The 12,259-nt window shown below is 46.5% G+C and overlaps 1 protein-coding gene and 1 long non-coding RNA gene across 3 annotated transcripts in view; one reads left to right on the top strand and one right to left on the bottom strand.

The window, feature by feature from the left end:
- Positions 1–867: 867 nt before the first annotated feature.
- LOC149872083 (uncharacterized) lies at positions 868–3,767 on the bottom strand. The gene is made up of 3 exons (XR_016440354.1): positions 3,688–3,767; positions 3,328–3,386; positions 868–948 (listed from the first exon to the last, which is right to left on the bottom strand). It is a non-coding gene; the product is annotated as an uncharacterized LOC149872083 (long non-coding RNA).
- Positions 3,768–3,821: 54 nt separating this feature from the next.
- ALKBH1 (alkB homolog 1, histone H2A dioxygenase) overlaps positions 3,822–12,259 on the top strand; it is a 28,758-nt gene continuing 20,320 nt past the window's right edge. Inside the window, exon 1 of one of the 2 annotated variants that reach the window (XM_090033800.1) lies at positions 3,822–3,953. In XM_090033800.1, coding sequence (XP_089889926.1) covers positions 3,831–3,953 — 123 coding nt within the window. In that variant the 5' untranslated portion in view covers positions 3,822–3,830. Of the gene's footprint in view, positions 3,954–8,004; positions 12,232–12,259 lie in introns of those variants that run through there. The other variant, XM_090033801.1, reaches the window with a different exon arrangement.

The following is a 12,259-nucleotide window of genomic DNA, read 5'->3' as shown; positions in this document are numbered from 1 at the left end:
TTCCCCCACCCCAACCCCACAGCTTTCTTCACTGCAGGAGCCTTTATCTGCCCCCTCCCCTTCCACCACACTAGACTAATCTGCAAGATAAAGATCCAACAGAAGCCTGAAATTTCTGTATTACAAGGGTAGATTTACTGCATCAGCATACCCTTTAATACAGAAATTTCAGGCTTCTGCTTGATCTTTACCTTGCTCTAGATTTTCAGGTAGTATAAAGTGACCAAATACCACCTTTTTACCCTTTCTATACATTTAGAGGCAGCTGCTGCCACCACAAGCATTTGTCCTCCAGAAAGAATAATTACATTATTCTACCTGAAGCCATGTTATAATGCCACTCAAACTCTCAGGACCACAGCAAATAGCTACTTTTAGTTGCACTTGTATCAATGGGTAGACATGCTATGGGCTGCTGTGCAATTTGAAGTGTTTAAGTTTGAATGTGTATTGCTAGGGACAAGACAGGAAGCTATGCAAGACAATGTCTACATGAGCATACATTAAGAACATGTGCAAGAGTTTTACCACTCTTGGGTGCAGGGAAAACTGGGTTCAAGGCTATTTTAGGATAGTGTTTTTGTCCAGAATAGTTACAGTTTGACCTTTACAACACATTACAAGACCACTTACTTAAGCTGGAGGGGAAAGGAGGAAAGATTTTAGAAAAAGTTTTCAATTTAGAATCTTATGGTTAACTACTTAATTACAATAAACAAGTTACTATATTCTGAGTTGAGATCCCCATACTGCTTCACTGCCAGTAACCTACTCAGAATGAAGTAGACATAGGAAGAGTCTAGCAGAATAAATCATTTGATTAAGGATTCAACAGAAAGTTGTTACCTGGGCTCCCTCTAAAGTGTGAGATTCCTTTAACACCTTGTGGACACTGTGTTGCGAATGGAATATAACCCAGGAATAGCCTTTGTTAAATCCTGTTTCACCCTAGACACCCAATTTAAAATAAAGGCAGTTTAGGAGACTGATACAAAGCATTACATGCATATTGTTCTAACTTCCTTTTTGCAGCTATTTTTTTTTTTAAGGGGATATAGAATTTGGAAGAGTAAAGGCCTGCTTCTTTCAGAAACCCACCCCATTCTCCTCAAACCACTTACACCAATTTGCTTTGTGTATCAGAATTTAAACAAGTGCTGCTTTGTTCCCCTCTCCTTCAGTGCATCAAATACAGGAAGAATTAATGTTTTCAACTTCACTTCCAAACCATGACAGAGATATTTATTCCAAATTCCAGTCACAACCCATCACCCAGAAATCCATAGCATAAGTGACACTTAAATGGAAGGTTGATCTGAAAATAAGAGACTGCTTCAGTGCTGGAAAGGAATTTGACAAGTGAGGGAAACAGTTGTTTAAGACGCGATGAAAGTACATTGCAGCAAACTGCCCTTAACCACACAGGCAGAGAGAAAACGACAACTTCCTAAATTCCCTTCAAATAATGGAATTGTTTAAAAGTGAGTTGTTATTCACAAAAGGGAGAGCCAGGTGAAACAATTAGATCATCTAAAGCAGTGTTTAACACATGGGTTGTGACCCAAAAACAGGTCTCAAGAATACATGAAAGGATCATGGAAATGCTTTAAAAATGAATTCTCTTTTAAAGGAGAAAAATGTGGGAAACCATGGCTTTTCCCTAGTAGACTGATGGAGTTCCAGCCTGGAAGGGGCTGCTTGGGCCCCCCAAGCCCCATCCCACACACTGGGGGGGCTGGGGCCTAGGGGCAGTGGGTCAGGAGTGAGGAGCACTGGGTTAGGACTAGACATCTATGTTTACAAATGGGTTTTGGTACAAAAAAGGTTGAGAACCACTGTTCTAAAGTACCTAAATGGTTAAGCCACAGCTAGTTAGGCCTGAGGCTACTACATAGTTCTGCCAATTTCACTCATGGCTAACAGCACTTCCAAATAACAGTGAATCTTCTGACTAGATACCATTATAATGTGCTGTTTCAGTACCCAGAGGTACTAATACCATCCCAATATTTTAGTTTTAAGAAAATACTCCCCTAAAGAACACACCATTCTACTGCCTGCCAACTAATTTACTTTTCATACCAAGTTTAATCTTACATAGATGACCTGTTCACATGAAAGAAACAGGATTTGGAAAGTGAGGCAATGGCTTTTCTTAGACCAACCTGTATAAGTGAGAGCCAAGGTTTCAGGCACCTTTTGTCAGGTCTGAGAGAGCACCAGTCAAGTGTATGATATATAACCTTACCAATCTTGTTTCTCTCATATCCTGGGCCATTATGTTACCATTGTTTACACTGAAAAACGCAGGAAGAACAGAGGGCTCACTCCAATACATTTTCTTCTGTAATCCCAAGGTAAGCAAGTTAAAAGGAAGAAAGTGACCGTTCCAGTTTCTTAAATGAATACTTGTCCACAAAGGGGAAAGAAATGTGATCTACTAACTTAAAGGTAGCATTAAGGAAATGCTTAACTATCAGACAGAATTAGAGAGAGATGGAGATTTCAGAATGGGAGTTTTTCAGCATCATGAATTAAATCCCTAAATATTTACACAAGATATGTGAAAGAACTTGGGCTACGACACTGTTTAGCTGAAACACTATACTTCACATGTATTCATGCTACTTCTCCTAGAGATGAGAATCTTCTGATGATCCCCATGGCCTGATGATCCCACGATTACCTTCTGAATTACAGAAGAATGAAAATAATTTTAAGGACCATCCCATTTAGCTCCATTGCTGTCTATATGTCTATCCTTAAACAGCCACACTGTTCATCTTACTTGACAGTTAAGACCCAAAAACCTCCTCGGTCAAGCAAAAAACTACTTACTTGTTAGATCTGTACCTTCATAATGCTTTGGAGCAGATGAGCTCAAGGCTCTTCTGTTATTCTGAGTATTGTGCAGATGGGCAAATTATGGCCTAAGTAGCAGCAACAGTAACACAAGCCAAGAGTCCAGACTCCCAGCTCTTCTTTTTACCATTTTCAAGCATTATCCAAATATCAGTTATCATAAACATCTAAATGTATCCAAAAGTAGGAAGACCTGCCAAGAGTTGCAAGTTGTTTAAGCAATCTAAAGAAGCAGAGACAAACATTTGGGGGGAAAAAAAGCATTATCCAAACCCAAGACTTCTTGACAACTAGACTGACTGAGCTCTGAGAAACATCTGATGAGTGCACTTTTCCATTGAGGTCTGTAAATACCAGAACTAGCCTTTGCCTCTGTTCACCCCACTCTTGCCTCAGCAGGGAAAGTTCCTGCTGGCAAACACCAGTAAATCCGTTTGTGCTGCAGGGGAGGGGTCTCATACTCACGAACGGCACGTTGCATTTCTTGATGGACCCAAACTGCTTAAAATATTCGGAGACTTCAACTGCGGAAGAAAGACACACAGTCACAGCGAGCTCAAGGCCAGGAGGCCGCCCCAGTCCCGCCCGCGCTCTCCGCAGGGACAAGCCTCATTCGCGGGGCCCACGGAAGCCGGTTCGTGAAGAACCGAACAGGACCCGCGTCCCCCCGCGCCCGGGGCAGGGCCAGAGGAGGTCTCCCCGGGCGGGCTCCGCTCCCCACGAAGGGCTCCGGGGAAGTCTCTCCCCACCCGCATCCTGCCTCCCGAACAGCCCCTCAGACCTCGCCCTACGGCCGCGCAGAGACACAGAAAACCCCGACCTTACATTTCCCCACAGTCCAGGGCAGCCCCCTCACTAGGATCTTACGGTACAAATCCCTGACCGCCATCTTGGAAGCAGGCGCTGCGACCTTTCCACTCTGACCTTTCCCCATCCCGCTCTGCCAATCGGCGCGACCGGGGGACAAGATGGCGGCTGCGCTGGTGCGCGAGGGTGGGGAGGATGCTTTCCGCCGCCTCTTCCGCTTCTACCGGCGACGCGACGGGCTCGACCTGCGGGGCGTCGTCGACTTTTCGGCCCCGGGGAGTCAGGTAACCCGGCAGCACCCTGCCCGCCTACCCGGCGGCCGGAGAGCCTGGGTGCCCCTCGCGGGGCCCGTGAGCGGGGCGGGCGGGGCTCCTCATTTCTCTAGGCGGGAAGGAGCCCGGGTCCCGCACACGTTACATGTATTGCGCAGCTCACTGGTGAATTGCGCAGTAAACGTAGAGCGGCCACATGGGCAAGGCAAGATCCGTGGCACGAGCAAGGCAGCTCTCACTGGAGAATCGCAACCTGATCCCAGCTGTCTTTCCTGCCTGGTGCAGAGGCCTGGACCCGATGATCTTCCCAGGTCCCTTCCAGCCTCGCAGTCAATAAATAAAACGTGTACATGAGGCTGAAGTTGGTTCCTTACTCCCAGTTCCTTATTCCTTGTTCCTTTTTCAAAGATAATCTAGACCCAATAAAATCTTGTTATTATTGAATTATACGTCCTAAAGAGACGGAATTTAATTAGCTACGTGAATGTACTAATTAATATGTCAAATAATATCTCACATCAAGTGTAGAGCCCTAAACAAAGGTCAGATTAGGATGAGATTATGGGGTGAAATACTTCTTGGTCCACCCCATATTTCATGGTGATGCCACTGGGGGCCTGTCCCAAAGAACTCTGACCACAGTCCCTCCCGGCCCAAAGCACAGTTTGGGCGTGCCAGGCTGCCAGCTGATAGCCCCCATGCCCGCTATACTAAGTATAATGGCTTGAAGAAGGAACTGGATTTTGGGCTGGGATTATGGCTAGAAATTCTGCTTGGGCCACCCATCAGAATACCTCTGCACAACCGGGGGACTCTCCTGGACATCTGTGACCAGAGACTTGCCCGGCCCAAAGTGCTGTTTGGCTGTGCCAGGCTGGCAATAGACAGCACCCCAGCCACTGTGCTGACTGTATGCACCCAAATAAGGAACTGGATTTTGAGCTGGTATTATACCCAAGACCACACCTCTGTGGCACCGGGGGACACTCCTGGACATCTCTGACCAGAGACCTGCCTAGCCCAAAATGCAGTTTAGCTGCACCAGGTTGCCAGTTGACACCCCCCCCAGACACTGCTAAGTACTTGGACCCGAATAAGGAACTGGAATTTGGGCTGGGATTATACCCAGAAATCCTTCTTGGGCCACCCCAGACCATCTCCCTGTGCCACTAGGGGACTCTCCTGGACATTTCTGACCAGAGACTTGCCCAGCCCAAAACGTGGTTTAGCTGCGCCAGGTTGCCAACTGTTACCACCCCCCAGACACTGTGCTAAGTATATGGAATTGAATAAGGAACTGGATTTTGGACTCAGATTATACCCAGAAATTCTTCTTGGGCCTTCCCAGAACATACCTCTGTGGCACTGGGGGTCTCTCCTGGACATCTCCAACCAGAGACTTGCCAAGCCCAAAGCATGGTTTGACCATGCCAGGCTGCCAACAGACACTACCCCAGCCACTCTGCTAAGTATCTGGACCCGAGTAAGGAACTGGATTTTGGGCTCGGATTATACCAAGAAATACTTCTCGGGTCACCCCACACTGCCTTTGTGGCACTGGGGGACTCTCCTGGACATCTCTGACCACAGACTTGCCTGACCCAAAGCGCGGTTTGGCCGTGCTAGCCTGCCTACTGAAAGCAGCCCAGCACAGTGCAAAGTATCTGGATCCGTATAAGGAACTGGAATTTGCGATGGGATTATACCTAGAAATTCTTCTTGGGCCACCCCAGACCATGTCTGTATGCCACTGGGGGACGCTACTGGACATCTCTGATGAGAGACTTGCCCAGCCTAAAGCACGGTTTGGGCATGTCAGGCTGCCAGCTGACACCACTCCCCAGCAACAGTGTGAAGTATATGGACCTGAAGAAGGAACTGGATTTTGGACTGGGATTATAGCTAAAAATCCTTTTGGGCCACCCTACGCTATGCCTCTGTGGCACTAGGGGACTCTCCTGCACATTGCTGAAGACAGACTTGCCCGGCCCAAAGCATGGCTTAGACGTGCCAGGCTGCCAACTGACAGCCCCCCAGCCACAGTGCAAAGTACTTGGATCTGAATAAGGAACTGGATTTTGGGCTGGGATTGTTCCCAGAAATCCTTCTTGGGCCAGCTCAGCCCACACCTCTGCGCCATGGTGGGGGGATGCTTCTGGACATCTCTGAATAGAGATTTGCCTGGCCCAAAAGGCGGTTTGGCCGTACCAGGGTGCTAACTGACAGCACCCCAGCCACTGTGCTAGATGTATGGACCCAATAAGGAACAGGCTTCTGAGCTAGGATTACAGCTAGAAATCCTCCTTGGGCCACCGCATGGCATATCTCTGTGTGCCTGGAGGACTCTCATGGACATCTTTGACCACAGACTTGCCCATCCCAAAATGCGGTTTGGCCGTGCCTGGCTGCTATCTGACAGCACCCCAGCCACTGTTCTAAGTATAACTGTTCGAATAAGGAACGCTTTTTTGGGCTGGGATTAGAGATGGAAGTCCTTGTTGGGCCAGTGCACTTATGACTGTGGCACTGGGTAATTCTTTCAAGCATCCCTGACCAGAGCATTGTCTAGCCCAAAGCATGGTTTGGCTCTGTCATGCTGTCAACTCACAGCACCCTTCTCTCGGGTTTTGGCCTGAGATTATCATTGCAAATCCTTTTTGGGCTACCCTACACCATGCCTCTGTAGCACTAGGTGACTCTCCTGGACTCTCCTGACCAGAGTCTTGCCTAAGCCAGAGTGCAGTTTCTTCGTGCCATGCCCACTGCACTAAGTATACTGGCTTGAATAAGGAATTTCTTTTGGATCATAAGTGGTGGAGTCCCTGGATGGCAGCTGTGGGTAGGACTCCCTTCCCAAGTGACTTGGCTAGGAGGGAGCTCCCCAGGTTGGTTTGCCTCTGACTATGACTGTGATCCATTTGGAGCTACGGTTAAAAGTTAATAGTTAAGGTTTTGCCTTAACTGCCTCCACCCTCTCCAGCTGACCAAACTTTTTTTTTACTGGCACACATTTTTAGTGTCCTGCTCTACATAATATAAATATGTAACCCTTTTGCCAGGCCCTGGACACAGCCAGTTTCTAATTTAAAGAAGGTGGATTTGATTTTAATTAAATTGGTCAGGAAGCCTCATTTAATCATTTAATTTAATCATTGTTTTCAACAAAAAGTGCATTCTTGTTTTTTGATAACGTGTATTTATTTAACTTCTTGGAACTTTGCACTTTTAGAGAAAGGTAAGGGCTTGACTGTGTGTACATAAACTTGCAGAGAGACAGTAGGGCTGACGGGTGGGTAGTCAAGTCTGTTCTCTCTTCTCAGTGTACTGCTTGCTCTTTACAAAGATGTTATGTCTGGAGATGACAAACTCTCCCTATGCCTGAAGAAGGGTGTTTGTGCCTGAAAGCTTGCAAAGAACAATTTTTCCAACTTTAAAGTTGGTCTATTAAAAGATATCACATCTGCCCAAGAACCTTGTCTGCCTGTGATCTTTAGAGAGACAAATCCAGTTTGAAAACTGAAACTCAGCATCACAGAGATGTTTAGTTGGATCTTATAGACTGAGCACTAAGTCCCACTGGGTACAGTCGTTTTCTTGATCTTTACTAATCTATAGAAGAGCCTCTAGGAATTCCATAAGATTGGGTCCCCAATATTGTCCATGGCATGTTTTGACCTACTTACAAAACTTCTAAAAAGGTTACATAAATATGTTCTCTCAAATAGTATATAATTAGAAGTTATAAACTCTATATCATAGAGGTGCTCCATCCTATGCCCTGCCCTGGCTGGGCATCGCCTATCTCTGCCCCAGCCCCACTCCCCCACCCCCTCACCGCATGACCTCAATCTGCCCCCCCACACATCCCCCTCCCCTTCCCCCAGAACAGACTTATCAGCCGCATGCTGCTCTCTGAACTGCCGGGGTGCATATCAGCAATCGGATCAGTATTGTCCGATATGTCATGTTAAAAATCGACCATTGGTATAGGCCCCAAAAATCTCTATCGGTGCACCTCTACTATTCCATGATGATATCTTTGAGCTTTAACATATCTTAAATTAAAACTATCTGTAGGTTTGTTTGTTTTTAACAAGCATCTTAAAAAATCAAAAAATACGATTAAATAAAAAATCTGATGTAAATAATATCAGTTGCTTTTTAAAAATTGTTGATTTTTAGTCACCCTGAATTTAAATATTTAACACACAAAATAATATTTAAAAACTTGGCTGTCAGTAAAAAGCTTGCAGACTGCAGCAATGATTTTATATTGTGTTACCCCCACCCCAGGGTTCCCCTGCTCATCCTCACGTCCTGGTACCCCTGGCTGCACCTCATACCATTCTGCACCCTCTGGTGCACCCTCAGCCTTACCCTCCCACCCCTCTTCCATCAGTCTGGCACAGACCACCCAAAGAAGGACAACTGTCTGCCTAACCTATGATCCAGCAATGTTACAGGCAGGTGATGAGATGCAGCAGCAGCAGCAGATGGCTGAAAGGAAGGGGGCTACAAAGCCCTCAGAAAATTGCTCCCTGCAGGGTGCTGTGCTTCAGCTCAGACACGAGGTGGCACTGCTCTGCTGTCTCCATCAAGTTGTTAGTTGTTTTAACTGCCACTCCATCTTTTCTTTTAGTCATTTTAAGCCATGTTTTTTATGATCTACATTTAAATGTATGGATAGGTAGCAACCCTGGCCAGTCCCAAGTGTCCTCCTCTTGCTCTGCATTTCCATGTTCATATTCCGCTTTGCTTTCCCACAAATGCTTTCCTTAATGCATCATAACAGTCTGAGGGGTGATGGTGCTGTGGAAGTTACCTCCATGTGAGTACTTTCGCGCTGACCCTTCCAAGTTCTCTGTGTTAATTCTGATGCATCTCTCTTAGTGAAAGGCAGTTTGAACTGTACATCCATTTAGCTTTTTGTGTTTGAGTCCTGTTTGAAAAAACAGAACACCTAACTAACAGTAGTGAAAAATGCTACTCTTAGAGCCCTGGGGACACTTTTTTTCTTCTTCCCAGGATTTCTTGCCTCTAAGAATTTTTCACAAAAAAAGCAGCTGTTTTCTGTGGCCTGTGCCATGTGGGACATGAGTAGGTGATTATAATGGTCTTTTCTAGCCTAAACGTTTATCAGTCTTAATCTCAATCCCATCTCTTCCTAGTAATCCTCCTTGGAACAACACCCCATGGTCAAAGAAACTGGCACCACCATCTAGTCTTTCTGTTTGTCTTTTGTCTCAAAGGAAGGAGGGTCAGACTCCAGCAGGCTCAATAACAATAGCAGCTCCACACCATTTAAACCAACTTTTGTCTTTTAAAGGAAAGAACAGTAAATACCACCTAAAAGACTGTTAAACAGGGCTGTCTCCCATAAGATTGTACAACAAATAGAAGGCTAATAAAGGATACTGATAAATGTGAAAGCCTTACTAAAACCTTTGAAATACAAGATGATAGAAGAGTAGGGCTGGTCATCTAGTCAAGCCCCCTGCTCCAGGCAGGATCTTTCCTGACTAAATCATCTCAGCCAAGTGTCTGTCTAACCCACTCTTGAAAAGTTCCAGGATGGAGATTTCACAGTTCCTTTTGGTAGCCTGTTCCAATGCTTGACTACCCTAGTAGTCAGTAATTTCCTCGTAATCTCTGGTCTAAATTTCCTCTGCTAGAACTGAGATCAGTGCTCCTAGGCCTGCCCCCTACATCCACAGAGACAAACCCATATTCATGCTGTTTATAATAGTCCTATCTGAAGACTTATCAACACTCACCCCCACTCCTCCCAGTCTTTTCCTTTCCCAATTAAATAAACCTAGCTCTTTCAGCCTTTCCTCACAAGTCATGCTTTCCAGGTCTCTAACCATTTTTGTCTGTCTCCTCTGGGCTTTTTCAAATTTGTCCATATCTTAAAGTGTGGGGCCCAAAACTAGACACTGCACTCCAAGTGAGACCTCACCTATGCTGAATGGAGCAAAGTAATGACTTTCCTTGATTTGTAAGTGACACTGATTACTGCAACCTAGACTTCTGTTGACCTCTTTCTGCAGCAAGAGTACACTGTTGGCTCCTATTCAACTTATGGTCTACTGTAGGGATGCTAAGCCCACAGCCCACAGGCCAGTTCCAGTTCTTTGTGCTGTGTCACCTCATCTGCAGGGCTCCCTCCAGGTATGTGGGGAGTCCTGTGGGCTGTAGCCCTGCATGCTGGATGCAGCATGCAAGGTGATGCAGGGTCTGATCCCTGTGCGCAGGGCTGGGCAGAGGTACAGGACTCTGGGATCCCAGTCCCTACACACGGGCACCAATGCCTGCATGAGGCTGTGTGGAGGTGGTGCAGGGCTCTGGGGCCCTGGTCTCCACACATGGGAACCCAGCAAGAGGCAGTGTGGGGTCCTGGGGCCCTGCACCAACCCCACCCAGCTCCATGTGCCAGGTACTGGGGCCCTGGGACCCCGCACTGCTTCTGCTGGACTTTTTGTGCCAGGATTGGGCCCTACACTGTCCTACACACCAGTGCTCTGATCTTGAAATATAGAGCCAGGTGGAAGTTGTATGGTATTCTTGGGCTGGGCAGTGCCATTTGGATCTGGGCATGTGGTCCTGATTCCGGTGCACAGTCTGATCCAGCTCCACACCGCTCATTTGGCCAGCGTGGCCAAAAATTGAGCACCGTTGATCTGATGTAATCCCCTGGTCCTTCTTTACAGTACTGCAGCCTAGCCAGTCTATATTATGCATGCGGTTATTTCATTGCAAGTATGGGACTTTGCACTTGTTCTTCTTTTTGAATCTCATCTGATTGATTGTGGCCTGGTTTTTCCGATCCATCCAGGTCATTGTGGATCCTAGCCTTACCCTCCAGTGTTTGCAACTCCAACCAACTTGGTGTCATCCGCAAATTTGCTAAGCATGCAGTTGATCTCATTGTCCAGATCATTAATGAAGATGTTAATACCGGAGTCAGGACAGGCCCCTGGGGAAGTCCGCTTGATACCTCTTCCCAACTAGACACTGATGACGACTCATGGTCATGATGATCATTCTAACCAGTGTTTTCATCTAGTCTATATTTCTTTAGTCTCTTAGTAACAGTGTTGTGGGAGATATGTGGGCTACATGGGGAAGATGTGAAGTGTTATAGACGTCCCCTTATGAAATATGCAATAGATGTTTAGTGGTGCTTATTTCAGTAGGAGGAAGCTTGTGATAACCTGATGCAGTACCTTGGACTACACTTGACAAATAGTATCTGAGTGAATGCAGGGCTCGTTGATGTCCTATCCCTTTTGGGGGCTTGAAACATCCTCTTATCAACACAATAGATGTCCCATGCTGCAGCCCACTTGGGACATTCCAAGCACTGCAGGTGTCAGTGCTATCTGTGTGTCTTTCTCCTGCCCTACCATCATCTGAGATGATTTGATAACTTGATAACTTGCTAGTGATTTTTTTTCCCTATGCCTAAAAGGGTTCATCTCTTCCCTATGAATGATGATTGACCATTAAAAGTTGGCCAGATATATTGTGCTTCTTATTCTCTCAGAAACTGTTGCAAATGACTGAGTGCTTCAGTGAAGTTAGACATCTCCCAGCTGCCTATCTCTGAGGTTTATTTAACTGATTCAGTACATGTAGCTCTTTGGTGGAGTAGCAGCTTCCATCTTTCTGAAACTATGGCAGCCACTGGTGCATTAGCAGCTTTTAGATAGAGAGAGAGGGGAAGAGAGGGAGAAGCTGGGAAGTTTGTGGTGATGCTCCTCACTGCATAAGAAACCTTTCTGAAGGCACGTTCTGCAGACCAGAGTCTTGGAGCTAATGGCCCCCCATGGTTGGCAGCAGAAAATCTTTCTTAATGACAGAATAGAGCAACCTGGTGAAAATGTCAGGGATTCAGGGTCGCCTCGCAGATTTTACACAGATCTTGCTGTTTTCTGCATAATTTAAGCTTAACACTAAAATAAAATATGTATGGTGTCGCGGGGCACTCCCGCGCCCCGCTCCTAAGGAGAGACCAGGAAGAGGAGAGGCCTGAAGCAACACAGATGGGGGTTGCTAGGGCAACCAGGCAGGTCATGTGGCCAGGAGGGGGCAGGGCCAGGCCCTTATAAACAGCTAGGCCAAAGCCTAGGGAACAGTTCCCTTCTGGCTGCCGCAGGAGCAGGAGCTCTGCGGCTGAGCTGAGCGGCCAGAGTCGGGGGTTGCAGCCTTACCCCTAACAGGCTGCAATGATGCAGGGAACAAGATTGCCCTGATGAGAGGTAGGACGGAGCATTGGCTTTACGAGCAGGTAGGCTCTTCGTTGATTTTGTTACAGC

The sequence above is a fragment of the Crocodylus siamensis genome, chromosome 2 (genome assembly GCF_052110815.1).
Source record: "Crocodylus siamensis isolate JL-2025a chromosome 2, ASM5211081v1, whole genome shotgun sequence".
NCBI classification, from domain to species: domain Eukaryota; kingdom Metazoa; phylum Chordata; order Crocodylia; family Crocodylidae; genus Crocodylus; species Crocodylus siamensis.
This window is presented reverse-complemented; position numbering and strand designations above follow the sequence as displayed.